The sequence below is a fragment of the Dromaius novaehollandiae genome, chromosome 13 (assembly GCF_036370855.1).
Source record: "Dromaius novaehollandiae isolate bDroNov1 chromosome 13, bDroNov1.hap1, whole genome shotgun sequence".
Classification (NCBI taxonomy): Eukaryota; Metazoa; Chordata; class Aves; order Casuariiformes; family Dromaiidae; genus Dromaius; species Dromaius novaehollandiae.
This window is the reverse complement of record NC_088110.1, coordinates 13,238,861-13,255,971: the sequence shown is the minus strand read 5'-3', so window position 1 is coordinate 13,255,971 and position 17,111 is coordinate 13,238,861. Positions and strand designations below refer to the sequence as shown.

At 36.6% G+C, this 17,111-nt stretch overlaps 1 protein-coding gene across 4 annotated transcripts; it reads right to left on the bottom strand.

Moving 5' to 3' along the window:
- Positions 1–644: 644 nt before the first annotated feature.
- Positions 645–15,272, bottom strand: GPATCH1 (G-patch domain containing 1). 4 transcript variants are annotated; one of them, XM_026107644.2, is made up of 20 exons: positions 15,152–15,272; positions 13,234–13,368; positions 12,878–12,963; positions 12,254–12,414; positions 11,809–11,906; positions 11,576–11,634; positions 10,999–11,244; positions 10,032–10,179; positions 9,217–9,296; positions 7,865–8,069; positions 7,206–7,493; positions 6,651–6,832; positions 6,240–6,367; positions 5,813–5,943; positions 5,308–5,477; positions 4,441–4,645; positions 3,261–3,371; positions 2,668–2,792; positions 2,183–2,328; positions 645–961 (listed from the first exon to the last, which is right to left on the bottom strand). In XM_026107644.2, exons 1-20 carry the CDS (start codon positions 15,225–15,227, stop codon positions 940–942), a joined length of 2,802 nt encoding a protein of 933 aa, XP_025963429.2. In that variant the 5' UTR covers positions 15,228–15,272; the 3' UTR covers positions 645–939. The 4 variants fall into 4 exon arrangements, with proteins under 4 accessions (XP_025963429.2, XP_025963430.2, XP_025963427.2 ...); XM_026107645.2 differs by having other exon boundaries at positions 6,651–6,829; XM_026107642.2 differs by having other exon boundaries at positions 7,206–7,500; positions 7,866–8,069.
- Between the last annotated feature and the right edge of the window lie 1,839 nt (positions 15,273–17,111).

Sequence of the window (17,111 nt, the reverse complement as noted above, 5' to 3'; positions counted from 1 at the left end):
CTCTCTCCCCACCTTGTAATCAAGAGCTGTCACAAACCCACGGATGCGGGAAAACAAACTCTGTCAGCCCCTGAAGGGCTTTTCTTCAGCATCGCAAGCAGGAATATTCTTTCGGTTTCCTGGTACTCTTGGGGAAAAGGGGTCAAGTGCTGTGGAAGGATGGCAGAGGGCCTGCTCTTTCAAACAGCAGGTCCTGAGTAGCTCACGGCTTGTATTAAAATAGCTCTGTAAGGTGACAAGTACCTTTTAAACGTACTGCATAATGCACTAATGGTATAAGCACACTGAGTTTTCATTCCAACTACATACAATTGCAAAATAATGCAAGTTATAGTTACAGTACTAAACTTTTAGTACATTAGCCCTAATAATTTAACATGTGGCAAAGTGACTGTTATCTGCTATGACAAGTGCTATATACAATTAAAAGAGAGTTAAAAAAAAATACTCTGCATACAGCCAGAGCCTGGGAAAGTACAATCTGAATTTCTGCAGTAGAGATGCATTCAAAACTCAAAGATATATGCACCTATGCAAATTTTACATTGTTTTAATTTTTAATTTCCTAACTTAATTCAGAATTGAAATATACTTTACTCATCAACTTTTTAGAGCTCTTAGTCAATGACTTACTGCACAAAAAGTGATTGGTAGTACTTAGTTTATTAAAATATCTTAAGTTTAATTTCAATTAAAACAGAGCCTGCAGTATTTTAGAGTATACTGCACAAGAAGTCTCTTCAATATTCCATAATCCATAAATTTTGAATTTATGAAGCAACACAAAATGAATACACTTGTACTTTCAAACAAATTCAATATGAATACAGTATCTACATAGCACTTTGAAGTATACAATACATTATTGATCTACCATCATGGAGGAGATCAAAAATTTGAGATAAAGTCACACACCACTGAGGAAAGCAAGCTACCTCTTCAATGCTGAAGTTGTTTCAGTCTAAGAGGGAGACAAAAAGAAAGAGGTCAAACTGAAGAGTTGCATACAACATCACAAATATTTAGTTACTTGAGCATTTCTTTAAGACTTAGTCTGAGGTAACCACATTTTATCTCAGTGATACAAAAAAAGACCGGCAAACCCAAACACTTACAAAATACCATCTTGTAAAAAGAAGTCTAGCTATTTTGTGCAAAATGTAAAACAACTTATTTAGCTATTTATAAGCTTTGTAGTTTGCTAAGTAGAGAGGTAGTTTGTTTTTTTAAGTAAGAAAGCACAAATACATAAGAAGTTCAATTTCAATGGAATAGGAGGCAGACTGCTCCAGAAGGCCAACTTTTCCTATTTGTACCAACCCAATCCACTAAACAGGTAGACCACAATGATTTTGCCATAATAAGGACAGCTGGATGTAACACCTCAACAAATATGTTGAGACCTCTCCTTCAGCTAGTAAGAGAGGTTCAGCAGAAGCCAAGGCAGTGACTGTTCTACTTGGAATGTGTTTTAAGTTGACTGTGGTCTGTATTGCTTTTGTACTTTATTTCAAGTACGTGAGCAAAATGAAGTGTTCTGCTTTTCACATCTGCCTTAGAACTATGTTCAAGTTGCTAGTTTATCAAAATGTAAGAGCACAGTCTGAATTTAGCAGGAATGCACATGACTCCAGCATTGTTCTGCTTTCTGCATTGCTTCTTGCTCAAGCACAAATTTATTTTAAATAGCAGTGCAACACAATGCATGTATCTGAACTGGGTCTTTTGCTCATCATGAACAGACTGAAGCAGACTGAAAACATTCTGAGGCAGACAATACTGCTTCCAAAAGTTTCCAAGTAAGGAGGAGTAGACAAAGTAATGGAAATAATTGCCATCTGCACTTGTTTAATTTTTAATTCTCATTCAAAATGCCTTCAAAGAATATCAGTTGCCTGTAACAATAATCTGTATTAACTCATACGTACAGAGTTGTGTATTCAGTGCCCTTTACTCTGCAAGACTTCTGTCCTTAAAATAATTATCGTAGAACTTAAAATGCCTAAAATTTGTAATCTTTCCTAACCGGATTAAACAAACTGAGCAGTATTTTATACACATAAAGAGATTGGGTGATCCATATCTGTTACAAATAGGTTCACTAGAATGACAATTCATATAAATGGAAGTTCTAGTCATCCACTGCAAAATTTGCAAGTGTTTCAGTAAATTTTCTGTTTACCTTCTTAGAAGCTCTTTGGGAGACAAACCTGTGGTATCTATATCACTAAGGCTGTCACTGCTGTCTTCAGTGTCTGAGCTGCTGTCTTTTTCTGATTTTTTATTCCTATGTTTTCCTTTGTTTTTGTGCTTCTTCTGTTTCTTTTTCTGTAAAAAGAAAAGAAATAGTCCCTTATTACATTTCTTTTTCAAAGATTTTGGTAATTCTGAAAGGCAACAATAACCAAAAAGAAAAAACAAATCCTGAAAAGCTGATTTCAGTGTAAACTCAAAGCTTAACTGAGACAAAACACTAACAATGACACCTCTACCGCTACTCAGCCTGAGTTTAAAAAAACAAAAAAACTCCACTCAACTCTTCCCAAATTCTCACCCCCCCAAACAAAAATTTGATTACTATTATTTGTATATCTACGAGTCATGAATTATATGCAGTTTTCAGAATATGCCTCACATCTTCAGCATACAAATTCAACATACAAATACCTTTTCCTTTTTATGTTTGTGGTCTCTCTTAGTCCTGTGTTTTTCTCTGTTCTTTTTATGTTTTTCCTTCCTACTAGGCCCAGGAAAACTTGCTGGCACTACTGGTCCTTGTTGCTGAATAGGACCTAAAGTTCAAAGCAAATGTGGAGACTAAAAACATGACAAAATAAAGGTAACTATAGTATTAAATTTCATATAAATTTTAAACCAATAGGGAGTTAAAAAAAAAATCCTAGCCTCCAAACGGAAACGAAATGTCTAAATCTCCCAGTTGTAACTTTCTTACTCCAATTAAATACCTTTGCAACCTGTATTAAATATATATATATATATAATGCTGGTCCTACAGCATTACAATTTATTAACAGTGACACTGTAGAGCTGCATCAAAGTTGCCACACAGGCAGAGGTCCCTGCTAGTAGATCCCAGCATGGTAACAAAGCGTTTGCCATTGCCAGTTTGACATAGCGCAGGCATTTAAGAGGTAAATTAAAGTATTTGCAAATATATATATATATTTTTTAAAATATCACGTACCTTGCATACACTTTCAACATACAGAATTTATACACTAAAAGTCTGCAAGACCTACCAGAAGAGAAAGCTGGAGGCAACCTTGGTCCAAATTCCTCTGCCATGTCCAGTTCCTCCTTTGAAGCAGGCGGCAAAGGAAGGCCAGGCTCAGTTGCAGCAGCCACATTCTCTATCAAATAACAAAACCTTCTTTATTTTAAAGGAAAATAAGGTAACACTTCTTCCAAGAAGTGCTGAAGAAAGTTAAAGAGGACTTTCTAAAAACCTCTAAGAAAGCAAACAGATCAACTTCCTATCTCTCTATGGACTTCCTTGGCCATCTGACATCCCCAAACATTTCAACATATTGCCTTTTTTCTTTTTTCCTTAATTTAAATTGACCTTTTTACTCTACAATTACACATTAGTTAATATCAGCGCATGGGCTTCCTTCCATTTAGTAATGTAGTGCTACCTCTCTGTTATTTCACACTAACGACAAACTCCACATTATCTACAAAGTTATTAAACACTAAAAACTAGATGTTAACAGAACCAAGCGTGACAATAAGTAGACAAAGTATTTCCATTGTAATTTACTAAGTATAAGGTTTTGTTAATTTAATGACATCCTGAAAACATGAGAACTTGTTACAGCCAAAAGATTGGTCTTCTCCCTCTCTTGTAGAAGTATTCTGGCAATTATTATAACTAGAATACAAATAAAATGCAACTTACTGATGACTTATTAAAATTATTTCAACATTACGTTTTCCGTGAATGTCAATACTTAGAAAGTGTATTTAACTATCAAATAAAGGCAACTTATTTATTTCTAAACTTGTAAAAATCCACAAGAGCTGTAATTTATCATCTACCTTATGACTCATTACAGGTGTAAAAGTTGCCTTGTATTTTTCCGTGAAGGATGCTTCAACACTGTATGTGTTGTTCCCCATCCCAGTTTAACAAGCAAATTCCATAGGGCAGCTTGCTTGTAAAAGCTGTGCAAGACTCATAGCAACATAAACAATGTTGCAACATGCAAGGTGTTACTCAGTGCTGTATTATACAAAATTTCTGCAAGCGCAGCTCATCTGGCCCTGGTGGAGTTAGATGACCATGATTCTGCCAGTCCCATACTGTCCTGCCAGCCTGAAAGTATTTGAACTTCTTATAAACTTCTTATAAAACTACTGTTGACTCATAAATAAAACTTTTTCAAGATATTTATGGGAAAAAAATCCATTAAGTACTACCTTGCACATTAGATGAAGAACTATCTGGTAGATCAACCTGCTTGGTAGTTTCTGAATTTATTACAGAAACAGTTGGCTCCTGCTCTTCATCACTCTCTTCCTCAGAGGAAGATGATTTTTCATCTGAGGAACTCACAAAGATGGCCTTAAATAAGTCCATGGGTGGTCTGCTTTCCTCTTCCTGATCCTTGTCTTCATTAGCTGTCTGCAAAACAACATCATATATAATATTTAAACACTAAAGAAGCTCTAAAGAATCTCTGTTCGGTAAATTAAGTAATAACATAGCTTCAAACATGCTGTCATGTATTTACAAAACTATCAAATATCACAATAGATGTGAAGTAAAGAAGCTTAGAACTGTTAGCTCAAAATAGTAAAACCTCGAGACACTGCTAAACAGTCATTTTTGTGTAAAGAATACTGCACTTTGTGCTCTATACAAGATACTATAAATTCTAATTCATTAAATCAATTATACACTGCTAAAGGTGAATTTAAAGAAAAAAACCCCTTCTTCACAAAGTACACACCCTCCTTCATTTAGAGCAGAAAAAAAAAATTCTGTGTCTGTGAGCTCAGTGGCTCTAAGGGACTGAATTTAACCCCCAAAGTGCTGAGCTACATTTTATCTTTCCTTAAGCTGCTGCTTCTAGTCATACTTGCTAGGCTTGCACGCTGTACACCTCACAGTAATAAACATCAAAATTCTTAAGTGCAAATTCCACCTTCTCTTTGCTCATCCTGAGTTGACCCTTCTGTAAACCAATCTTTATTAACTCAGTTCACACGCTACCCAACATTAGTTCAAGGTTAACAAAATTTGCAGCCATTCCCCTTCAAGTTCAAACACAGCGGTGTACCCACCTCACTAGGAAGAGTTTCGTTTGTCTCAGTCCTGCATTCTTCTGTCGTTGGTACTGGTGGCTGCTGCTGAACATCAGCTTTTGATCTAGCAAGACTAATGAATTCACTGATAGAATCTTTTTTCTCTTTCTCTTTATCTGATACATCCCATCTTGAAGGTTTCTTTGGTTCTAAGAAAAGTTCCAAACATTCAAATCAGTTAAATGCTAAATTATACTGCATTTCATAACCTAAGGATGATTTTAAAATACTCTGCTTCTTCGGTATGGTTTGACACTTTTAAAATCCTTTTAACTGAATAGCTAACCTATAAAGATATTTTAGGTAGAAGAAATTAGCATAATCTTACAGACTTCAGCTTTTATGACACCAAATTTATTTTTTAATTTTTTGCCCTTCTTAATGAAAAATCAGGTAGATAAGTTAATTCTCCACAACAAAGGCTACAGTGTTTTCTATACCATTAACTCTTACAGCTACATGAATAAAATAATGACCAACTTACTGTTGAGATTATTCTGTTGAATTCTTTCATTTGTTGCTTGAGCTACAGATGTGGTGGGCTCAGGCAGGGCTAGGAAATTGAATACAGAATACTTGTCTCGCTTCACTTTTGGTAACCCAACAATAGAAGAACTAGAGGGAAAAAATGTTTGTTGATTATTGTTTTCAACACAGAAAAGTAAGGCCTCACATTATCTACAACAAGCTTAAACACCTATAGCCCTCTTTAAAATGCATATTATTTTGACACGGGTGATTTCACCATGTTTAATGAGGCCAATTAAAGCATTAGCAGGTACTAGGTTACATCTGTTATTCAAAAAATAAAAATAAAAAATTCAACCCAAGTTTTCCACAAACATTAAAACTGTTGGAATTTTCAAAAAAGTGTTGAAAAAATATTTGCATTTTTTGAAAAAATATCTTACTCAGGGTATGGATCAGGAACGTTAAATCTTTTACACAATAACTTTTCAGGGTGCCATTCGAACTTGTCTCTTGTGAGTTTTCCAAACATCTTCATCTTCACAGCAGATTCCTTGTCATCGATATCATTCTGAAAAAAGTCAAGCATTTGTATCTGCTAGATGAGTAACAACTTACTGAATTGAATATTACTGTTGTAATACTGAGAAAGAGACAGGCACATACATTTAAGTCTAATTAACAAATCACTGCTTTTGCATGCGATGATCTTTTTCAAAGGTTTACTAGACAGAAGGGAAACAAAACATTGACATTATGCCTACAAAGGAGTTTTAAAGAAAGAGGATTTTGAAAGTCAGGATTAAAACAGCAACTGCAGTTCCAGTGTACTGAAAAACTGTAACAGCAAACACCTCTTGGTCCCGAGGAACTTCCACTTTATCAACATCATCTTCATATTTCGCCCGGGTAAACCTGGATGACAGCGTTGAGTTTGAAGATCTGTAGAACATCGCTGCGCGGAAGAACTCCTCTTGTTCTCTTCCTCGCTCCCATTCTGTCATACTCGGGTCTAAATAATGCTCCAACGTATCTACTATAAATTAAGGAGAGAAATGCTTAGCAGAGCTTAAAGCTTACTTAAGTGTCATGCAAATACAAATCACTGAGATTCTTTCAAGCAAAAGTAAGATAAAAAGCAAACATCCCTGCAAATATTTAAAGAGTATTTAATTTAGGTACAGTATTAATCTCTGCTGGATTATTCCCTGGTAAGTTGAGGTAATTTTTCAATATAATGAGAATGATAGTATTTGCCAAACACAAGATAGATATTTTCAAGAACAGCACTCATACTTAACATAAAATGGAATAGGGACAAAAAATGAGAATAAAGAAACAAACAAAAAAAAAAGATTTTTTTTTTCTCAGAGAAGGTTAAAAATATGAGGATTCATCTTTTTAGTTACCTTTTTGTCCTTGTTTAAGACTCTGCACAAAACTTTCATATCTTTTTTGTTTTTCTGGATATCTTGCAAATGGTTTGAAGTCACTAGAACCAGCATTTGCCAGCTGACCCCCTAAAAACATTTGCCACTTCTGAGGAGCCTCATTTGCAGGGGCTGGCTGGAATCTGCTATTTTGTGACTGCTGAGGCAACATTTTTGCTTTCATTTGTTGTTCAGATGTTTTTTTCACTTCTTTCAGTCTTTCCCTATCTTTCTCAGAAAGATACTCCAAAACAGAAGGAGCGGGACCTAAAACCGAAAAAAACAATAATAAATAAATAGAAATGAAAAATTACTACAAATATTTCTGCCACTTCAGTGGCGAGAAGGAAAAAAAAGAAAAGCCTGCTACTATGCATATACATTTGGAGAAGACGCCCCTAAGCAACCGTAAGCAACATAATTACAAAGATGAATAATCATAAATTAAAATGCAGGCATGTATGTCAATAATTGATGTATAGAAATGAAACTGGACAATGTCAAAGCATTCTAGCTAGATTGATTAGATTTAATATTGGGAAACAGTGGTCAAGTCTGGACTAAAATTATAAAATTCTTATACAAAACAAACTGAGAGTCTGACACACAAGCAAAGGTAGGGTCACATACATCAGTACCTTTTAAAACAGTTTCTCCAAGTCGTTCCCTCCTCTGAGACGCATTCAGTGTATGCCTGCTTTGTTGGGTTGTGTCATTCTGAAGTTTTCCAGTTGATTCCTCTAATGTCTTCCGTAAATGGTAGTTTTCATTTCCAGCTGCTATCACAGGTCGAAAGTAATGGACTGGCCTGTAATCTCGTGGCAGATCAGGTGGTGGATAAGTCTTCCAGAGGGAAAAACAAAACAAAACAACCACACAAACAAATACAAAAATACTAAGAGATATGCAACCTTGTATTTAACTTTTACACATTACATTTCCTTCCCTGTGTAAAACAGTTAGTCTTCTTAGACATATGAATACTATTTCATGCTTTCAGAAAAGGTCACCCCATCTCAAAATCACCCAATTTACATAACTTAATAATAGAAAATTATATGACAAGCTACTGTGTCTTTTAGACTGAGACAATAAGTCAGTGGCATTGTGATACAAATTTGGGGAATAAACTGTTATATTGTTAATATATAAAAATTATGAGAAATAAGAAAAATACGTGCATCAAGCAGCAGCAAAAATTCACAAGCCTTTGAATATGCATTGGTTTTATTCGAGAAAATGTTTTGGATATTGCCTATTAATTAAGTTTTTAGAAAACAGAAGTCATATAAGATTTAGTAACCTAACTGGACTTTTGAGTACTTGCCCTATGCTTAACGTATTCTAATGTCTTTCAAAATCCTTCCCCCCTCCATTCTTCATTCAAGCTGTTACTATGAAAGTTAACCCAATGCCTTCTATGCTACGCATTTTTATATACCATACAAATTCTCTTCCTCTCTGTTCATTTGAAAAAGGAGTGTCACACAATTCTATGCTATCTCATTCTAATTTATGCAAATATATATGGCATGCAAGATATAATCCTAAGAATAGGGCTAACAACTTATCATCAAAACAGTGAACTGGATGAAACATGGAGCCTGATTATTACAGAACATTGGATATTACATCTGAATATCCATAAGCAGAATATGTACATTTTTCATTTCAAACTTAAATCAAACCATTCCTCCAACCTTATGCCGAGTAACAGCGGATAGCGTGGAAAGTATTTGCTTAAAGCCAGCACATGGGAAAAGTTCAAGTTCATCCACTAGTCCGACAAATTTAATGTTTGTTTTGAATAGCCTGCAACAGGATTTTCTGATTATTCAGCACTCTTTAGCACTAACTAGCACTTTAATTTCTAAGAACATAAAAAAGCATTAACACCAATAAAACCCATGCAGCTTGCATGTCAGTTTGCTTTTGAGACTTCTTTCTTGCAGATGTGATTCTTACTACAAGAATGTCAACATCTGCTTACCTTGCTTGGAGCTGATGACTTTGATGCCAAGAAAAAACCATCCAAGATTTTCCCTATATATTTAACTTCTGTTTCAAACCCTAAAAAAAAATTAAAGAGATGGTCAATATTTAAAAATGTATGTTTGGCAGAAAGCTTCCCCCTCCCCAGGCATTTCCCATTTCCCATTATATTTCAAGTGGCTTAACTGTGTATGTTTGTCTTCATTGCCTTTCATTTACATTGAAGGGATCTGAATTTGGATTAGCATTACACAGCTAAAAACTACTACCAGAGTGAATGCTATAAGATGAACATCACTAATGGTTAGACAATAGTGCCGCTATTGTATGCGGCTAACATAGTAAGTACTGTTAACTGTGCACAACTAACATCAACAAACACTCTAGAAATCACAGAAGTAATTCATGTAGTTAACAGCTGCACTAAAAATAAAATAACATCAAGATAAAATGTACAAATGTTATTGTTTGAAAATACGTAATTATATCTAAAAACCTCTTTGCATGTATTGGGACTTATTTTGTAGCTATTACTCAAAAATCATCTTTCTATTCCTGTCATTGGATTAAATGCTACATCTCACAAAGCAACACATATTGTCCTGTTAAAAATACAAATTTGGGATTTAATCTAAATTGGAATTAGTGGAGGACATAAATTATTTTCAGGATTGGACACATCAATATAGAAAGAAGACTAGATTAAGTTATCAGATATCAGGGCTAGAAAACATCAGTCAATTTAAAATTAAAAGGTTTCGAAAACAGACTACAGTTATACAATATTTTTTCAAATAGAACTAAAATTCTTACTTTTTTTGGATTTATACTGCTTAGGCGCTGTCCAACCATATAAACCATCTCCAGGTTCCTCATCTTTTAGAACTGTATCATATTTTGACAATGTTTCAGTTGCATAAATATCATCATCTTCCTCCTCTAAAGCTCCTACACCAAAAGCCTAAAATATATTTCAAATAATGAGAATTCAAAACCTGAAAATACCACCTTTAAGTCACATGTCACAATGCACCTCTATGTGTGTATCTATCTACCTTGATATCTCTCTATATAGATGTAGCTATATGTATACATACTGGGAACAATTTACTGCTTCACAGAAAACAAGTGCTACCAACTGGGGGCAGGGAGGGCAAACACATTTCACTCCCCAAGCAGCAAGGGACAGTGATCTGATGACACTGCACAGACCAAACACTGATGACAGTGTTCGGTCTGCACAGAGTAAGAACAACAGCCCAATTCCACACAACAAAATTTGTATTCTGACTAAGAGCAGGCAAATTCTCAGAAAAAGTTGGCATGAGCATTAAGTAAGATGCCCCAAATTATATAAATTGACAGTGTTCCTTCTGCATAAGAAGTACAAATATAATGGAGAGCAGCAAAACCTCTCTAACCAAACAGATTCAACATTACTGGAAAGAAAAAAATATTGAAACTAAATGCATAGAGAATATCAACTTTCTGTGAGCAAAATAAAAAGAATTTTCTCAGACCAATTATTCAATGAGATACTTTTACATTTTCCTTTAACAATGTTGATAAATTAAGACATTTAAGACTTCCAAGGATCTGTCCACATCTTCCTATTAAGCAAGTTAAACTACAAAAAAAAGTAGACTCCTAACCCCATTCTCAAACTATGTGACATTTCCTACAATAACTCTACCATGTCTCGGCGCCTTCCAGAGAAGAAAACAGAAATTTGTTGAGATTTATTATGCTAATAATAATATACATTAAATAATCTTTTTACCTGGCCTGTGATACCTAGTTTTCTTCCTTTATTGTGTCTCAGATCACCAAGTAGATCACTTGTCTTTTCAGAACCACCTGTGAAAAGATTAAGGTGTTCTCTTCCAGGTACACCAAACAAAGCTTGTGTGGGGTCCAAACCCTTATAGCCAAGTCCATGGACATTCTCTTTTGGAGTCAAATCTACAGGCATTACATCTTTTGGTGCAAACGTCACATTCTCTGGCTGGTATTCATCCTCTTCATCCTTATACAAGATAGAAGTACGTAACAATAAACATCTCTATATAAACGGTTTGTATTTGAGTTTCTACAGTATTTAGTTAATATGAGACTAGGCAAGTTTATATTCCCTAAAACGTATATGAAACTATGTATAAACTACATGTGCTTAGCTAGCAAAAGGCTAAATTTAGATACCTTAACCCTTTTTCACAGTAAGCATCACAAATTTTTATGAATATTAAAAAAACCTGAAGCTGTGTGTTTAAAAATATTTTTAAAAGTTTTCCTTGTGTGACTTAATACACTTTTAAATTTTTACATAAATCGACAAACAATTTTTGCCTGTACAATACCTCAGAACCCTCGGACAGTCCAGGTGGTAATGCACAACCATACACTTTCACTTGAGGATCTGTAAATAACATAACAGCATTATACTAAATTACAATTCTTTATTCAATTCTTCTTAGATTAAAGAAACGGATCAAATAAAAGGAGGTTTATAAAGGACGTTTTAAAGTGAACCTCTTAATAGGTCTGTGAAAGCACTTTCCATTACCCAGTTCAGGAAGTTTTCTGAACATACCAGGTTTCTGCCTACAGGGCTTTCTTTTGATTCGAGGTCCAATTCCTTGCCCTTCTTTCCAACCCATTTTTCTCAACAGCTCAACCCCAATTGTTATTCTAAGAAGAAAACAAAAGAACAAAAAATTACCTTAAATACACATGTTCAATATTGCTTGAGAAATAATGCACTTTTATATCATTTGAGATTATGCTTTCATAACACACTTTAAAAAAACCAAATCTGAACACATCAGCATTTTTGTATACACTACATCCCGCTTTGTTTGTGTTTAGCTGGCACAAATCTGCACATACAAAACAAAAATCCAGATGGAAGCCACTTTGAAAGTATAACACTGCAGATCTTCCATTTCTTTCATGCATTGCTGTAGCAAACCCCTCCTTTTCTTACCACAACACTTCTAAGGGAGAGGAACTGCTTGGTTAGCTTTTAATTTACTCACTTGGATGGTCCTATTAAATCATCAAATGCAGTTGTTCCTGGAATGGCAGCAACTACTCCTGCAATTTGTCTAGCTTTCTCTTTTATTCTGTCTTTGGCTTTGGATGCAAAATCATCAGTAGTTGTAATATCTTTTGGTGCTATACCAAATTCACTAAGATCCTGGAAAATACATACAAAATGGAAAAGTTTTGATTAAAAATATTTTTTCCTCAAATGCACACTTACAATAATGGTAAAGGAAAGAAAACAGGATATGACCGTCATAGTGGCTAAATTTTAAGCCATTTATAACGTTGCATTTTCAGCAACTTAAAAGGGAGCTGTATTTTAAACAACTTCAAACATCTCTTTTTGATTTGTATTTCCCAATAGAGAAACTGAAGGGTTTGTTTGTTTGGGGGTTTTGTTTTGTTTAAGATGGAGATTACAGGAGCTTCCTAAGTGAATACAGGAAACACCCCATGGGACTTAGGAATATAACATTGCACACAAGATGTAAACTAAAGTTACTTCAGTTTTCACTATTTTAAGTTCTCAAATAGATTTCATTGCATCAAAAAGAGTCAAACCTGACAGTCATGGCAACTATTTCCAAAAGATTTGTATTCCTTTCCAACCTTACCTCTTCGTCCATGAAGTCTTCTGGCCCAAGAACAGTTTTGTCTGCTCTCTTCTGCCGTGATGATATAAAACTTGAGGGAGTCCATCCTTTAAAGAAAACAAATACCAATGTAAGGTATAGTAAATGTCAATGTAGTATTTGAAAGCAACTCAAATATTTCAACCTTACCTTAAGAGAACATTTATAGAACTACAATCAGAACACTCAAGTGGAAATAACTTCAGCAATACTGTTTCAACTATTTACAGTATAACGAAGAGCAGAGAAAATTTGCTTCATGACAGTTGATTTGTTTTCACGAATGTTTTATTATGCTAATCAATTAATGCTTCCCAGAAGACCCAAAAATACCTAACCTTCCTTTGTTCCAACAGTGTTGAAGTAACCAGCAGAGAAACCACCAGTAAACGCTCCATGAAAACGTTGATATCGTCCCTTAGCATCTTTAACAGTCTGCTCTTGAAGAGGAACTGGCTTTTTAATTCGTTCGCCTACAATCAGAAAAACAACGTAGAAAGTAAGTCACAACATGCATAAAGAATGGAATCTCCACTTCTTCCAGAAATCTCTTCTTCCTTGCAATTAACAATTGGCTCAAATAGTAGCTACCTTGAAGCGGAAAGCATCAGCAGTTTGTACTTCTTCCTATCCTGCTTTAAATATTTGTATGCACTGTTAATGCACACTGCCAGAGCAAAAGTACAAAGTGTTCAAATGAAATCCTAAATCCTAACTAGTTCTGACAGCATTTTTTTCTTTGGTCAAACAGCCATAGATTATCTGCCTGCTTAATGACCCATTCATTACATACAGTATTTCACCTCTCCAGTGGCACTTAAGAACCATTTGCAAAGCACTAGAAAGGTTTAAAATACTAAATATTTATCAAACAATATTAAAGAGAATTTGGGTCATACGTTAACTATACTTTTTTTTTTTAATATAAGCCAGGCATTCAGAGTAAGAAAATCCCATAACTGGAAACATTAGCAAAAGTAATATGCAATACTACAATTTCTCTGAGTATTAGTCCGCTCAAACTGTTTGTCACTGTTAGATCACTCACTGTTCATCGTAACACTTTTCTTAAAGAAGCACCTCTACTGATTTAAACAAAGCTACTCCCAACACGAAACATTAACCCTGCTGGTGGGCAATCCCAGGACCAGGCACAAAGCACAACTCTTGGCAAAGTCTTCAGTACAACATACAGACAAATATATGCATATAAACACTACTAGACTCTACAAAGCTTCAAAGCTCCTAATGACAGGACACTTACTGACAGCCAGCAAGCATGCTGTTTTATGAGCTGAATGGGAAAAAAAAATGCATCTACCACTTTTAAACAGGAAATAATTACTAAAATGAGCAACACCACGCTTAATACTTTGACAGACTAAGCTACAAAGAGCAGAGATTTTTATAAGGTGGGTGTTTAATGTCAGCAAAGATTATGGCTAGATAATTAGTGTCTAATGTGCTTTGCAAATTAGAACAAGCCTATTTTTGCTATGTTTTTGTTAGTTGCTATGATTAATTATAAAGTTCATTATTTCAGAAAAAAAGAATCACTGTATATCTGAGAAACTCAACAGCAATCTTCTGCCTTCATGAGGCATTGCCATTCTTTCAAGCCTTCTGTAAGCAACAAAAATAAAGCCTCTGCCTTTATTCTCAGATGCACAGTTCCTAAAACAACACTCAGCATTTGTTTGCTTTTTAAATTGGATAATATTAACACCAGCCTGGAGGTTACAGAAATACAGGAACCCTGACGCTAAGCTAAAGGTTTTCAAAATACAGGAAAGAACGCTTCTAGTTCGGTATGTAAGAACCCTAGCAAGATTTTGACACTTAGTTGTTTGAGAAATCAGTCCACACGTGCCCAAAAGGGAAACGGAACACACCAACTCTCGAGTTTGGCATGGACACTTGCACTGTTTTAACAATAACCGTGCGAAACGAGCGGCGGAAGCCAGAGCTGTGGACAGGTGCCTGCCCTTCAGGAAGAGGCGCCCGGGCAGGCTCACACCCGCACCGCCGCGTGCCTGGAGCGGCGACACCCGAGCCCAAGTCTCACCCGAGCCGTTACACGGCTCTTCGGAAGGATCTGGGGGAGGGAAAGGCAGGCAGCCCCCAGACGCAGGCGGCAGCGCGCCGCGGCAGTTCAGGCCGCACGCCCGGCGCCGGGCAGCCGGCGCAGCGCCGAGGCCCCCGGGCCGCCGCCCGGGGAGGGAAAGCCGAGCCGTGCCGGGCCGCGCGGTGCCTTACCCTCCTGCAGGGCCGGCAGCGCGCTGCCGTAGCTCACCAGGTCCTCCTCCTCGCTGTCGCTGCTCTCCGCCGCCATCTTGCCGCGACGGCGGCTCGCGCAGGACAAACCGCGTCACGTGGGGGGCAGGGGCGGGGCGGAGCCCGCGCTCGGCGGCACCGCCTCCCCTCACGGACCGGACCGGACCGGACCGGTCGGGACCGCCACAGCACCGAGGCAGTAGCAGTGGCGAGCGTTGGAGAAGTGATCGGCGGGGACGTAACGGAGTTGCAGTCCGCGGCAGACACACGGCCGGTTCGGCTAACCGCCTGCTTCCAAGGGCTCTTCGGACAGCACCGCGCATAGGAAATAAATGTCTTTTTATTGAAATGAAATGCAAACGAATATTGCATGGAAGCATGAGTCTTCGCTTTCATTCCCGCTGGATTTTTAGATACGAATAGCACAAGTACTTTTTCCTCCTCTTGAGTCTACAAAGTCTGTTCTTGAGTCACTAAATGTTCCAAAGGCTAATAGCATTTTTCACAGATGCATAGTGCAAGATCTGTGCAGCCCTTTCTGTCATAATTTACATAACCACTCGCTTTTTAGGATTTTTCCTATTCTTTTTAACTCAATCAATCAATGATCAAATGAAGGTAATATATATTATTGCTTACATAATTACAAATTCTAAGAAAGGAAGTAAAAAATGACATAAAATTCCACTCTCTCTGCTAAAATATCTGTGAATTGAGCAACTCAATTCACTTTGAGGACTAATTCTATTTCTTAAATCCTTATTCCTTTCTTTGAATTGGTCTAGAAGTTCCTTGGGAATCTCCTGGATTTCATGTTTGCAGCAAGGCTCACACAGTGACTAGCCTTTTTGACCCCTTCGTATCTTTGTTTTGCTTGTAGCGTAATGTTGCTGATTGAAGGGTTTGGCCACTTTCTCAAAATGTATCGCTATATAGCTCCTACCCGCCAGAGTACCCACGTTAAAGAGATCTGGTGGTGGCTCACAAGCGCCCTAAGGCCTACCACAGCACACCGAAGCGCAGCACATTCAGCGACAGAGGTTGGCACAGGGGGTTCGAGGCAACACATGCATAATAGTTGGGCAGAGGTACTATAAATGGCCACATTTTCTTTATCCGGGGAATCACAGAGTGTACTGGTAACCATTTTACCCAGTCCTTATGAAAAAAAGTGTTTTTGGAAAGCAACCAAATTTTCCAAATTTTTTTGACAGCCCTGTGGAATATAATAAATAATGTTAGTTTATGAAAAGAGCATTATCTCTCCACACGCTTGAAGAAGCAACTTTCGGGTACCTTTGCTTCTACTTGGGGAGTCTCATATCACAACATCGTCTTCAAGTGACAACTACGTGCTAAGTCACCATAGCATAAGGAATAAGTGACCAGGGTACTGCTAGCTCTTACACTTCAAGAGAACCCTGGGTATTGGGCACCACATTCGTGTCATTTGTTTACTGAAAAAGGGCAGATCAGGTTGAAGTAAGCACTTAAGGACAACAAGTGGGAACTGATTATATAGTATTTATTCTTTTCCGTAATCATACCCTGTCACAGTTGCATAATTAATCAGAATATAAATGACCAGCAAGAAACTGCTCTGTTGCATGAAAGCTTAACTAGAGATAGGCAAACTTTTTTGGAATTGGGTTGCTGTACTGAAGTTTATGTTAGGAATGCATTAAAATTAATCTATATTCTGGACAGAATTCAGGTTTGCAAGTCAAACTTCATAGTGATCACATAAGAACAAGTAAGTATACATAGATAAAGACCTAAGTGTTCAAGATTTGGATTTTAATTTTGCAGCTTTCCCCAGTATTATTAATGAGAAACTCTTATGTGAATTTGATTTCTCAAACTTACATTTTAAGACTCAGATTCATTAAACCCACAACATACTATAAGTAAAACACCACAATAACAATAACAAAAGCACTTC